Source organism: Stegostoma tigrinum, chromosome 27 (assembly GCF_030684315.1).
Source record: "Stegostoma tigrinum isolate sSteTig4 chromosome 27, sSteTig4.hap1, whole genome shotgun sequence".
In the NCBI taxonomy this organism is placed as follows: Eukaryota; Metazoa; Chordata; class Chondrichthyes; order Orectolobiformes; family Stegostomatidae; genus Stegostoma; species Stegostoma tigrinum.
In genome coordinates this window covers 28,697,068-28,712,032 of record NC_081380.1, presented here as the reverse complement: position 1 = coordinate 28,712,032, position 14,965 = coordinate 28,697,068, and the positions used below count along the sequence as shown (strand labels likewise).

Below are 14,965 nucleotides of genomic sequence, written 5' to 3'. Positions count from 1 at the left end.
AGATAGAGATCAGGGATCTGTAGCAACTGATTCTGTTCAACAAATGTAATAAACTTGCTACCTATGAGAATAAGGTTTAAAAACTGTTTAAGGAGATCCAGAATACTGATGATAGCGTCTTGGAACAGGATGCTATCCAAAGAAAAGAAGGAAAGCCTCATGATGTAGTTGTAGGGAGTCGGCAATTAGTTGGGATGGTGGGAAAGGCCAGATCATACTCCCTATAAACTGAATGAGAGCCTCATGTGTTTTGTGGCATATCTGGTACCACACTGAAGGACAGAAAGTAGGGAACAGGCTACTTTAGATGAAGTATTATGTCACCAGAGGGAGGTAATTAATAATCTCATTGTAAAAGGGCCTTCAGGGAAGTGTGACCATAAAATGCTGGAATTTTTAATTAAATTTAGAAGCTATGTACTTCAATCAAAACTAGGACCTTACATTTGAAGGAAGAAAACTCTGTAGGCCTGAGGACCAAGTTGGCTGTGATGGATTGAGAAAATGTATTAAAAACTGTAATAGTAGATAGGCAATGGGTAGTACTTAAAGAATTAGTACATTGTTTAAAACCTGCATACGTTGCTTTAAAGCAGAAAAGTGATTTAACCATGATCAGAAATTGATGAAACAGATTCTTTTCAATTAAAGTAGCAAGCTGATAAATTTGCCGAAAGAATAGAAAGCTTGAGAATTGGGAGCATTTGGACGTTAGGTCGTGAGGATCATGAAGCTGAAAAAGAGAGGGAGAATAAAATTTGAATGTAAACTAGCAATAAGCATTTAAAATTGGACTATACAAGCTTCTATAGGACATAAGAGAAAAAATTAACAAAGACAAATGGGAAAAATTAAACGCTTAGTGGCTGCACTCCAGAAGTCACCAGGCTCAGATGGGGTGATTCCTAGATTGCAGAGAGACTTAGGGGAGCAAATTGCAGAGGTGTTGACAGAAATCTTCAGGCCTCTTTGAATGCAAGATTAGTCCTGTGGTACCAGAGGATTGCAAATGTTGACACCGTTGTTTAAGAAAGCGACAGAGGATAACCCAGGAAACTCTCGACCTGTCAGTTTGACACCAGTGATGGGGAATCTCATGGACGACACAATACAGGATAAGGTAGATATACACAGAGTAAAATAGGCTCAGACTAGTCAGACAACATGACTTTGTCAAAGGCAGGCCACATATGACGCAAGCTGTGGACGAGGGTTCTGCTGTGGATATTGTATATTTGGACTTTCAGAAAGCATTTGATATGGTACCACATTGGCAAGTTGGATAGCAAATTAAAAATATTCGGGATTGTTGGGTCCTTGGCAGCAAGGATTAGAAATTGGCTAAAAGGTAGGAAACAGAGGGTCGGTATGAGTAGGCATTTCTCAGATTGGAGATGAAGTGAAAGTGATGTCCCCCAGTGATCGCTGTTAGGACTGTTGCATTAAATGATTTAAATTAAAGATTTGGAGGTGAGTGCTGAGGGCAAAATCACTACATTTGCAGATAAGCTAGGGAGAATAGACACTGAGAACTTCAGAAGGACATTGACAAGTTGGCCAAATGAGCAAACACCTGGCAAATGAATTTCAACGCATAGAAATGAGAGGTCATTCATTTTGGTAGAAGAAACATGGAGACACAATGCAAGCTCACCAGTACAACTTTGTGGGGAATATAGGAGCAGAAGGACGGCAGGGTTCACATGCATGATTCTCTGAGGGTGACCAGGCAAGTTGAAATAGTTGTTAAGGAGCTTTGTGGGATCCTTGGGATTTATAAATAGAGGTATAAGAGCATAAAAATAAGGAAGTGATGCTGCACCTGTACAAATCATTGGTCAGATTACATTTGGAGTATTGTGTGCAATTCTGGGCACCTCCTTTAAAAAAGAATGTTGAAGTCCTGGACGGAGTTAAGGAGATTTACTGGAACAATACCAGGAATTAAGGATTTTAGATAGAGCTTGGGTCTTTTCTCTTTGGAGCAGAAGATGAAGAGGTCACTTCATTGAGGCATTCAAAATTATGAGCAACTTTGACAGGGTAAAGAGAATATTCAGTTTCCACGAGTTGTTATATTAGTAACTAGGGATTAGAATTTCAGGATTGTTGGCAAGAGAGCCAGGAGTGAGATGAACAACCTTCTTTATAAAAAAGAGTAGTCAGGAATTGGAATGCACTCCCAGGGAGATTGGCAGAGGCAGATACAGTAGGAGAGAGTTGGATATGTATTTGAAAGTGATAAAATTAGAGGGGTATGGAGAAGGGGCTGGGGAGTGGGACTAGCAGGGTAGCTCTTGCGGGAGCACGATGGGTCGAATAGCTGCCTTCTGTACTGTAAAATTCTATGATTCAAAGATGTGAAATCAAGGGAAGGAAAAAGATTCCACTCAGAGCATTATATGGCTGTGGAATACAGAACTGAAGTTAGAGATTGCACCATAAAGGGAATTGAAAGGAAGAGGAGTTGATAAGATTAGAGAACAAAGTAATCATCTGATATTAAGGCTAATACGTAGTGGGGATGATTGATTTTGATATACACCTGGACTAACAAAAACAAATTGCGGGTTTGGCGACATCTGTGGAGAAAAAATAAAGTTAACATTTCAGATCCAATGACCCTTCTTCAGAACTCCTGGTTGCACAAAACATTTATGGTAAGATGCACAAAGACAGAGTAGTGGCATAATACAGACATGATTAAACGGTGACCAAGGGGGCAGCAACATGCTGAACCAATGAAGGGTAAAACTAATTCAAATCTAGTTTTGTGCAGAGAGTTAGAATTATTTAGTAATGCCACACTAAAATATTCACTGTGGCATAATCAGAATACAGTGGAATTATGCGTATAATTTGAAATCTGCATTTTTCCATCACAAGTAAAAATCTGAACTGCCAATTACGTAAGTGTGAAGGGGGAGTTAGCTCAGGTTAATTGTATAAATAGAATACAAGGTGTGGCAGTAAAGGAACAGTGGGGAGCGTTTGAAGAAACAATTCAGAAGTTTCAGCAAAATTCATTGAGAAAACTTCAGTGAGAAAGACCCAACCATGCCAGATAAGGAGGCTAATGGTGGTATTAAGTTAATAGAAGAAGCTTAGAATGTTACAAAAAGTAATTATAAGAGTGGAGATTGGGACTGTTTTAGAAACTAGCAAAACTTGTTTTAAAACAAGGGGAAAAATATAAAATGACAGCAAACTAATTGATTGTAAGGTATTTTACAAGTTTAGAAAAAGGCAGAGGGTACCTAAAGTAAATGGCAATCTGTTAGAAGAAGAGACAGCAGGAATTATCATGAGAACTGAGGAAATTACCCAAAAATTTATCTTCTATTTGTCTGACTTTACCTTAGGAATCGCAAGTTGCATACCAGAAATAGAGAGTAACCCAGTGATGAACAAGACAAAGGAAGAGAACTGGAGAAGCCTCTGAGATTAAAATTCAAATACCTAGGACCTGATGGCATCCATACTAGGCTTCTAAGAAGGATAATGCATTTCATAAGGCCCCTCAGATATAGGCCAAAAGCAGGCAAATGGGACTTGGTCAGTTTAGAAAACCTGGTAGGCATGGACAAATTGGACCAAAGGGTCTGTTTCCATGCTGTATGACTCTGTAACAAATGTGAGCCCATTCTAGGTAAATTTAAAGCAGGCATAGGAAAATGGTAGAAAAGGTAAATAATTACTTTGGGCCTGTCTTTATGGAGGAAGGGACAAGAAATCTTTCAGAAATAATAGATATCCAAGGGACTCATGAGAATGAGGAACTGAAATAAATTAATATTCATGTAACATGTAGCATTAGATTAATTAATGGGACTGAAAGTTGAGGAATCCCCAGGAACTGATAATCTACAGCTCAGAATATGTTGCTATAGAGATGGTGGATATACTGGTGGTCATCTTTCAAAATTCTATAGATGCCGAAGTGGTACCTACAGGAAGAAAGCAAGGAAGGAGAGACTGGAAAACTACAATCCTGATTGCTTGATGGCAGTAGGAGAAAAAAATATTGAATCAATTTTGAAGGATGTGATAACTGGGAACTAGAAAATAACAATCTGACCATGCAGAGTCAACATGGATTTATAAAGGGGAAATCATTTTTAACATTTTCAGAAGATGTTACTCGCAGAGTAGATCAGGGGAACCAGTGTATTGAATTCTCAGAAAACTCGAGTAAGGTCCCACACAGGAGGTTAGTAATCAAAATTGGACCACACTAGATTATGGGTAATATCGAATAGAAATGAATGGGTCATTCTGAAGTTGCCAGGCTTAAGTAGCAGGGTAATGCAAGGATCAGTGCTTGCCAAACATTAATAGTCTATTTCAATGACAAACAAATGTGATACTTTCAAATTGGTGAATGGCAGAAAACAAGACTCAAGTATATTTTATGATGATGATGCAAGGAGGCTTCAAGGAGATTTGTACAGGTTGTATGAGTGGGCAAGAACACGGCAAATGTAAAACAATGTGGGTAAATGTGAGGTTATCCGTTTTGATAGGAGGAACAAAGGTGCAGAGTATTTCTTAAATGGTAAAAAAAATTGGGAAGTGTTGAAGTTCAAAGATGGCTGGTTTCCCTGTATATAAGTCACTGAAATTGAGCATGCCAGTGCAATAAGCAATTCGAAAGGCAAATGGTGTGTTGGAAGTTTTGTAAGGTCTACATATAGGAGTGACGATTAATTGTTTCAATTCTATAAGCATTAGTGAGTCTGTACCTGGAGTGTTGTGTGCACTTTTATTCTCCTTATGTGAAGAAGAATAAACTTTCCATAGAGGAAATGCAATGGAGGTTCATCAGATTGATTTTTGGCACTGGACAACTGTCTTAAGAGGACAGATTGAGGACCTTGGGCCTGTAGTTTCTAGAATTGAGCAGATTGAGAGATGATCTCACTGAAACATACAAAATTCTTAAAGTGGTTTGACAGCATAAATGCAGAAAGGATGTTTCCCCTGGTTATGGGAACGAACAATGGCTAGACAGGGGAAAATAGTTCCAAATAAGGAACAAGTCATTTAGAAAGAGGAGGAGCAATTTTTTCACTCAGAGAGTGGTGAATCTTTGGAATTCTGTACTCCAGAGGACTCTGGAAGCTCAGGCATTGGTCAAGATATTGATTGATCAATTTCTAGATACCATTGACATCAAAGGATAAGGGATAGCCTAGGAAAATGGTCTTGAGATCAATGATCACCCATGTTTTGGAAAGTGGAGCAGGCTTGAGGGTTGAATGGCCTAGTCTTGCACCTATTTTCTTTTTCATGGCTTTAAAGGATATTAGAGAGAGAGGAAAAGTGCTCAGTCTCTGTGGGCCACATTGGGAACAACAGCGTAGACAGACAATAGCCTGTCCAGCGTGGAGCTAAGTTCAAAACCCAAGAGTTTTAATCTCTGGATTAGCAGCCAAGTCATGTGCAAATTGTCAGAGATAATGGCCTTAAAGTTATGACTGTATAGTTGAAGAAGTATGTAAGAAAGGAATTCCATTTCATGGAACACTGGCACCACTAATGAACAGGAAAGAACTCTACTATTGCAATGGGTTCTTTCTGACCAATGTTCTGTCAGGAAGGATAAATAGGGCATTCAGACTTTAAACTGGTGTGGAGGGCTTCGGCAGGAAAGATAATATAAATGAATATTCTAAAACTAATGAAGAAGAGAGTATATTAATATTCATAAGTTGTGCATTAGACACTTCAAGTAATGAGAAAATCAAAGATGCAAAATAAACCTACAAAAAGAAATAAGAAAAATACAAGACAAACATTCTTAAAGCAGAGGATGGACTAGGATGTATAACATATGCAAGTGTTCTTTATGCAAATACACAAATTATGATGAAGGAATTGAAAAAATTGTAGCCACAAATTCAAATTGAAACCTTCAGTATTCTCACATCTAGATTCTGCTTCCTCTTCCACTGCTGATTTTTGACATTTCATGTGGAAAAGAATTCAGTTGAGTAGATAAGTGTATGCCAGCATTTTCACAAGCCAAAAAGATTTCTTCAATAATTTTCAAGTAATAAACTGTTCACACTCCTCTTCCTATTTCTCCACTGATAACCATCCTTTCTATCTAAAAGTTGCAGAGATACCCTTTCTAAAATAATTCCACAGAAGCTGGTATCCCCTTACCAAGTCACCCTTTATTTACACATGCATAGTCCTTGACACTGATCTGGCTTCCTCAGAGCCAACTCTCAGAGTGAACAGAACCTCTGAAAGTCTGGTTTGTATCAGTCAGCCAGGGGTCCCTGATTGGGGCTACTAACTTGGTCCAATTGAACTCCTATTATATGAGATCCACCTTGCTGACCTTGTGACAATCACTACAATTTTCTTATAACAATATGAAATGCATCCTCCCCACCCCGCAGCTCACAAAGATGTTATTTCCCCAGTTTTCTACTTAATGCACTCGTTTCCACTCAGCCTATTCAGAGATTCTCACCACAGTTCACTCATTCACTATAATTCCAGACACCCAGCTGTGCTACAAGCAGTGGGCCTGGCAGCAGTACCACATTTAGACTGGAAACCCAGTGTGGATCCAGGATGAAATGCTGATCTGGGATTTATGCACACTAACTATAAAATCTCATCATGGTTAGATGGAGTAGTTTCTTGCCACTCAGGGAATTGCAGCCATCATTGTTGATTAACTTGTCAATCAACCAGCAGTTGGAGTATGGGAGTAGAAGTTAGAAATCATGTGCTGAAACCTCCTGTAATACAGTTAAAGCTGAGTTGTGGGAAATCCTGGTTGTATAAAACAGTAAGATCAATAATACCCACAATGTCAAGTATGTTTGTTGTAATAAAGAAGACAAAAAGCTGCATTCAAGGTTAGTGGGATGTCATTTTCTGTCATCGTTTTTATCTCTTGCAAGAGTCCTATCCCAAATATCAAATAGAAGCTTGCAGTGGACTGATGACATTTAAAACTGAGCAGAACTGAGGTGACCACAGAACAGCACGGGAAGTTTAAATTACTGCTGTGTTTTGATTGTAGATGTGGAGACTGGCTGTGAACTGCTTACAGCACAGGCACTGGATGAATGGTTGACTGATTGGCACAAGTGGATGCTGGAATACATAAGATGTTGGGTATATGTATTAATTCAGAAGTGAGAGATTAGAGAATGGTTTGCTAGAATGTGTTTTCTGCAGACGATTGCTTAGAGCAGAGCATGTTTTGCATGGCTGGGCAGAAAGCATCCAAAAGGCTAGAGTTACATCATTATTAGCCATGAGTGAGGTCCCAGAAATTGGGAGGGTAGCAAATTTTGTGCCCTTATTTAAGAAGGGCTGCAAAGAAAAACCTAGGAGTTATAGACCAGTGAGCCTAACATCTCTCCTGGGTAATTGGTTAGAGTTCTTTGCTGAAGTGACAAATGATGAGGACAGGGCAGTCGACATAGTCTCTATGTATCTTAGTAAGGTCTTTGATAAGGTTCCACATGGTAGGCTGCTCTGGAATGTTAGATTGTATGAATTGGCAAATTGGATACAAAATTGGTTTGATTGTAGGAGGCAGAGAGTACTAGTGGAAGGATGCTTGTCAGACTGGAAGCCTGTGACCAGTGTTGTACCTCGGAATCAATGCTTGGCCCATTGTTGTTTGTTATCTATAATGAATGATTTGGATGAGAATGTAAAAGCATAATTAGTTGCGGGTGACACTAAAATATGCGGTAATTTGGATAGTGAGGAAGGTGATCAGAAATTGCTGCAGGATCTTGATCAGCTGGGGAAGTAGGGCGAGAAATGGCAAATGTAGATAAGTGTGAAGTGTTGCATTTTGGAAAGTCACATTAAGGTAGGGGTTTCATGCTTAATTGTAGGACCTTAAGGAGTGCAGTGGAACAGACGGACCTTGGAGTACAGGTACATAGCTCTCTGAAAGTCAAGTCATTGATAGACAGGAATGTGAAGACGGCTTTTGGCACAGTGACCTTCATCAGTCAGGGCACTGAGTACAGAAGGTGGGTAGTTATGTTGCAGTTCTACAGGATATTGGTGAGGTTGCACTTGGACTATTGTGTTCAATTTTGGTCTCCTTGTGATAGAAAGGATGTTATTAAGCTGGAAAGAGAGCAGAAGAAATTTACAAGGATGTTGCCAGGAGTCAAGGGACTGAGTTTTAGGCAGAGGTCAGACAAGCTAAGACATTTTTCTTTAGAGTGAAGGAGACCGAGGAGGGATCTCATAGAAGTGTATAAGATCATGAGAGGCATAGGGTGAATGCACTCACTCTTTTTCCCAGGGATGGGAGTCAAGGACTAGAGGGCATCAGTTTAAGGTAAGAGGGAAAGGAATACATGGGAACCTGAGAGTGGTACGTGTGTGGAATAAGCTGCCAGTGGATGTGGTTGAGGCAGGTGCATTAACAACATTTAAAAGGCATTTGGACGAATACATAAGTAGGAAAGGTTTAGAAGGGTGTGGGCCAAGTGCAGGGAAATTTTGGTCAGCATGAACCTGTTTGGGCCGAAGGGCCCATCTCAGTGCTGTAGCACTCTGAGTCTATGATTCCATGAGTTAAGCTCGTGGAATTGTCATGGGAAGACCTGGAGAATAAATTCATATTTTATACTGATCACAGACTTCTCCTGTAAAATTATTGACAGAAGAGATGTTAATCACCTGGGATGGGAGGTAGTAAAATGGAAAAGTGTGTGACATTTATCACCAGTTGTCTTTTGATGTATAATTTCCCATAATTCTTACATTGTTGTGCAGAGAAATAAAAAATAAAGACTAACCTCTTTATGTAACAGAGGAAACATAAAGGTCAATGCGCAGGCCCCTCTTGTGCAATTAAGTAGAGGTGGAGGGAAATCAGAGTTTGAGGAGTTACATATTATGGCAGAGGAATGGTGAACATAAATCAGACAAAATAACAAGAGTCCTTTCGCTAGTTGTGTTCTTCCCTTCCTCTGTTTAATTTTAACAGCTATTTATTCTGCACCCTGTTCCTTGGACCCATGTATACAGTAGAATATATTGCAAATTTTGTTGCTGAATGGTACTTTAATTGATACAATGCATTATTGAACTTATCGTCTGATAAAGCATAAAATCAGGATAAATGATAAGTGAATGTCAGACTTCTACTTCATGCTGAAAAAAATCATTTGAATAAGAAACAACGCTTTTGAGTTCCCTCAGTCACTTTATTGCCAATAGATTGCGTTTGTGAGAGAAAAATTTAAACAATAAACCTTGCATGATCCCATAAACTTACAAAACAGTTCACCGTCTCTATATGTCTTTGAAGCGTTTTATCAGATGTGACAGCCCCTCTCTCTCCAACAAATGAATTTCTGCCTGTCCTGAACTGGGCTGTCACCACACTAATGTTACTGAGATCTGGAAAGCCAGGAAAATAGACACTAGACCTAAGAATGAGCATTCAGTCAAATGGTGCAGCTACGCCATATCCTTGCCAGCCAATAAATATCACCCTCCAACCATTAATATCACCATTAAGAAATGGACTGGGGAATGTGCTCCAAGAATCGGTCTTTAATTGGTTACTTAGAGATGGTCAAGAGTGCCAAGCCTACCCTGAATGGTTTCACTCTTGTTTGTGCATTCTACCTCCAAAATCCCATGTCAGAATTTCATGCTGCAATTGTGCATCAACTTCCACCTACTCTCTATGGAGATCTAGATTGGCTTTGACTGAAACAATCCTACTTACCATTCTGGTAACTGTTAAATTTAGCACAGGCAGTCAGTGTAAAATGTGATGCCTTTTGAAATGGTTGTTGCAATATTTCAAGCTAAATGGTTAGCAAAGCATTTAGACTGACACTTCTGTGATTACAGTTAAGAGAAATCAATTAAAATAGGAATAAGAAGATAGGTAAACACATTCTTAAAAATGATAGTTAAGGGTTTTTAAATTTCCATTCAGGAAATCACTTCAAATAAATGACAATGAGGAGATGCAAGTCATTTTAGCATTAGCACCAAATAGTTAGGGAGTGCCTTGATGGTTTTACATTGTTAAGAGAATGTATGTAATGACTGAGATTTATTTTTTAGTTGCTTGAAGATACTTGACAGTGTTGTTTTGACTCACAGCTGTCTGCAGTGGGGAGATTACAGACTCTGCTGGAGTTGTGCTGTCTCCAAATTGGCCAGAAGCCTATGACAAGGGTCAGGACTGCATTTGGGGTATACACGTGGAGGAAGACAAACGGATAATGCTGGATCTGCAGGTGTAAGTGCAAACTGGAGCAAAGTACACTGAGCACTTATCGTACCATAGCTATAGTCCACATAATTTCTCATTAGATTGCTATTTTTCACTCTTGTCTCACTTTTCCTGAAAGTATTGGCAGGAGTATTGTACCACCTCGCTCAAATGAACCTTTTATGTGAATCATGACATCTTGGTGACTGAAACAAATGGCTTGGGAATTGCACATTTAGTTTCACCAGACCTAGATGGAGCCTGTGCAAACTGAATGCAAATGGGAGCTGTTAACCGTTAAGACTTGTGAGCAGTTTGAATGCAGACAATCTTGTGAACGTGTGATGTGCTGTGGACTTCAGCATTTTCCATCTCCCTTTCTAGTTAGAACAATTTGCATTTGTGCAGTGTAGTAAAATGCTCCACTACATCTAACAGGATCAAGCAAACAGATTTGGACACTGAGCCATTAAGACGTGCAGTAATAGGTAGTCTGGAAGTTTAGGGAGAGGCATATGTCAAAAAGTGTCCTAAAAGAAAGAGGGAGAGCTGACCTCTGGCTTAGTCCAGAGGGGCAGAACCATGATGCAGTGATGATGTCAAAGTTCAGCTGCTTCTCCCATTTATGATCTATTTCTTAAACAGCTTTTTTTCAGCAACCTTTGCACCAAATCTTGCTGTGATGTTCATTCTTTGGATCAAAATAATGAGATCTTCTTGAATTTCAGAGTAAACAGAAGAATCTGCACAAATGTTTCAAATGATAGCACTTGTCAAACTGAGAAGTCAGAAAATTGTACAAGTAGCACAGATAGAGGTGAAATCACGGCGTACTTGGGAATTCAGTAAAAGGCCAGGGATCATGGAGAAAAGCTGGGTCTAAATTGGACAGAGCCAGCACAAGCATGAAGGGTTAAATGGTTACCTTTTTGCACTGTAAGATGGTGTGATTCTAACCTTTTCTCAGCACCCTCTGTAAAGTACTCATCCTCGTACCATGAAGTCATGGAAGTGTTTTCACTGGTAAGTAACACATCAAGGACTTGATTGGTGTATTGGTCCATTGTCATTTCCCCAATCTTGTTGAAGTCCTTGTAAATTGAAATGAGCCGGCGACTTAACACTCCAAGGTTAGTGTGAAAGCATGCACATTCTGGCTGTTGCCCAACCAGCTGGTTCTGTCATACCAGTGAAACGGAACCTCTGAAGACTTTGACCTGAGACATTTCCCAGTCAATACGTCTATCTTAGTACAAATGGTTATGTGACTCAGATGAGGTGTAGACTGTGTTCATGCAGTGGAGATCTCCTCCTGTTACCTTAAACCTTACTCCTTCAGCAAACATGCATAGAAAAGTACACTTCAATTGATTTCCACTTTTGGTTAGAAACAAAACATCTGTTCAATTAAAAAGATCTAGTAATCAGAAGAAAATATCCAAAGGAAAATTACACAGTGTAAATTCCAGTCATCAAGCAGTCTGAATTAATAAGGCTTGGCTTTATTGCCCATTTGATGTGAGCAGAATCAGTACACAGCAGTTCTCACACAGTGGAATCAGCGAAACTGTGCAACTTCCTTCAATACAATTCCCAACCGTCTCAATTTTTTGTTGAAGATTGACAGTAAAATTAAGTTGTACCCAACACAGGCAGGAAAATCAATGCACACCTCTACCCAATTTCCTCGCTCTCATTTTGACCATTCCAGAAACAATTCCACTGCTCTGAAAATGGATCCATATTAAACTCCTGCCAGGTCTGTATTCATTTGGAGTTGACTATGGTGGGAGCTTGCGTCCCATTGGAAAGGTTACCAGAAACAGGACCTACAGTTTTACCTGACAGTTGAAATTATTGGGCTGAATTTCTGTTATGCAGCTATTAATGGCAATGCTGGGTCATTGAAAGATGTCTGATCAATTTACTGATTGCTAGCAGGATTGGAAAGTGAGGAGAAGAGGTTTGTGACTGCAGACGTTTACAGACATGACACAAGAAATGTGCTTAAGGTTAAGTTATTAAAAAAGTAAAGCAGGTCCACTTTCTCTCTGCTCAATTTCAAATTGCAATCTTTTAAACCCAGATTTTTTTAATTCTGCAAAGACCAACAATTCTGTTTCTAAATAAGACTTATCCATTTGAAGCAGAGATATAAATTCTTTTTTCTCAGAGAATTTTTTTGAATCTTTGAAGCTAAAAATCTAGGGGAGAAGAGGTAACTTTGAATATTTTTAAGGCAGAGGTGGATAGATTCCTGGTAAGCAAGGAGGTGAAAACTTATTGGGGTAGGCAGGAACGTGGACTTGAGGTTATAATCAGTTCAGTCATGATCTTATTAAATGACAGAGCAGCTCGAAGGAGTGAACAGCCTACTCCTATTCAGAGATAGCAAGAAGTGCTGATGCTGGAGTCAGAGATAATGCAGTGTGGAGCCGGAGAAACACAACAGGCCAGGCAGCATCAGGGGAGCAGGAAAGTTAATGTTTTGGGTCAAGACCCTTCTTCCCGAACCGAAACATCAACTTTCCTGCTCCTCTGAAGCTGCCTGGCCTGCCGTGTTCCTCAAGCTCCACACTGTGTATCTCTACTCCTATTCACCTCGTTTACACATCATATAGCCATGTAGCTCAGTCCGCCTGCTTGGTTTTTCTCCAAAGCATGCAGAGTTTCTGTCAAGCATTGTAAAATGTTTTAAACTCCACAATTCCTGAGGGGATTGCCTCTCTGCCGAGGGACTGAACTACTTGCACTAATCACAGCACAGGCAGCTGTAATGAGGACACCTCAGTCTGTTATACTCATCCCTGAGGACGGAAAGCGGAAAACCGGGCATGTTTCCCGCTCTGTCCTGTTGTCCAAGGGCAGTAACAGAAAGTATGTACGTGAGATGAGAACAGCACCACGTTCATTCTAATGTCTAGAGAGTTGGAAAAATATATCAGCATTAACTGTTAAGACTAACATGTGAAGAGTCGTAGCCGCAAAATAGCTTTGAGAACTTAAGGAAGATTTTCGGGGAGATGCATAATAAAACAATCAAAAGGTTGACCTCTTCAGGCAAATGGCCCATAAAGACCAAACTGGCCTTAGGTATTTTCTGAATCAATCTGTTTAGAGATGTTATTAACACCCCTCTGGAGCAGGTGGAACTTGAGCCTATGTTCCTGGTCCAGTGGTAGGAGCACTGCCACTGTGTCACTAGAGCCCTCCTACTGTCGTAAACATTGCAAGTATGTTTCAGCCGATTGGAAACCAGTTTATTTTCACGTGGTCCCCACCTTTAAATCATCAGATGGGTCCTGAGGGATCAAAGGAATGATTAAGAGGAGCTTAAATTTTAATGACTGTAAAATATCAGATCTAATGGAAACATAGATCTGAAGATAAAATAGTTTAATAAAAGAGAAATTTAAGAATGAGGAAAAGGAATTAAATTTGTTCACTGAATTCTTCATTCCAGAAGTTCAGGCAAAATGTGGTTAATAATGTTAATTCCAACACATGAACTGCTTCATCACTGTCATTAATTAAATTTGCTAAGCAAGCTGAAAGCCATGGGAGCCCAAATGCCACATGGGGAGTGGATAAAAGTTATGACAGGATCATATTGCTCAGGAGAGGGAGGTGTTTGATTGCAAGAATTGTTGAATGGCATCCAACAATGCTTACATAAATGGTCCAGATTCTGAAAACAAATGCTTGGACGATGCTGAGAGGGGCAAAACAAACGCTGTTATTTCACTTAGAAGTTGTCGGAGGAATTTTTGAACACTTTTGCAGATGGACAGACAATAGCAGCTAACATTTAATGCAGACTGAGATGATGAGGGTCATTTTCTGAATATATGCTGGTGCTGTATATCCTGGCTCACCAGGATTTATCCATGAGAAAAATAGTGAGCACCCTACTGGTATTTTACTGCAATGTGAATCCACGAGGGTCAGCGATCGATATCCCACCTCATGCGGCACTGAAGAGTGCACTTAACAAAGTGTACAACGCTAAAAACAGTCTTGAGACAGAATACCCTGAAGCTTTGTTCATCGTAGCCATTGACTTCCACCAGACCAACCTCAAGAACATGCTACCAAAGTACCATCAACACATCTCCTATAGCCCCAGAGGTCCAATCATCCTTGACCATTGCTATACACACATCAAAGATGCCTACTGCTCTATTCCCCATCTGCATTTTGGAAAATCAGACCACAACACTGTGCTCCTCCTCCGAGCATACAAGCAGAAAATGAACCATGAGAACCCAATACAGAAAATAGTGCAGTGTTGGTCTGAGACAACAGGAGGGCTTCTATGGGAATGTTTAGAGCCAGTGAACTGGCCCATACTCAAGAACTCTGCTGCCAACCCAAACAACTATGTCACTGCTGTTACAGGCTGCATTAATAAGTGTGCAGAAGGATGTGTGCTGAAGACATTGATCCAAATGCTCCCAACTGAAAATCATGGATGAAGTGGAAGGTCCACTCCCTACTGAAACACAAGTCTGAGGCATTCTGGTCAGGTTACTTTCACCTATCCAGGAAATCCAGGTACAACCTTTTAAAGGCCATGAGAGAAGCCAAGAGCCATACTAAATGGCCAAATTAAACTTTATATAAACTAAACTTGGTTTATAATACCAAACTAAACATTTGACCCAGACTAACCACACAGACACCTGTCATTTGTGGCAAGGCTTACACGACAAGGAGGAGCACAGAGGC

General features: G+C 39.9%; 1 protein-coding gene across 4 annotated transcripts in view; it reads left to right on the top strand.

Annotated features, from left to right (window-relative positions):
* The window catches only part of LOC125464660 (seizure protein 6 homolog), an 853,304-nt gene that overhangs the window by 718,502 nt on the left and 119,837 nt on the right, over positions 1 to 14,965 (top strand). For all 4 annotated transcript variants that reach the window (XM_059655252.1, XM_059655251.1, XM_059655253.1 and 1 more), the window contains one exon: positions 10,126 to 10,264. In XM_059655252.1, the coding sequence (XP_059511235.1) occupies positions 10,126 to 10,264 (139 nt within the window). The remainder of the gene's footprint in view (positions 1 to 10,125; positions 10,265 to 14,965) is intronic.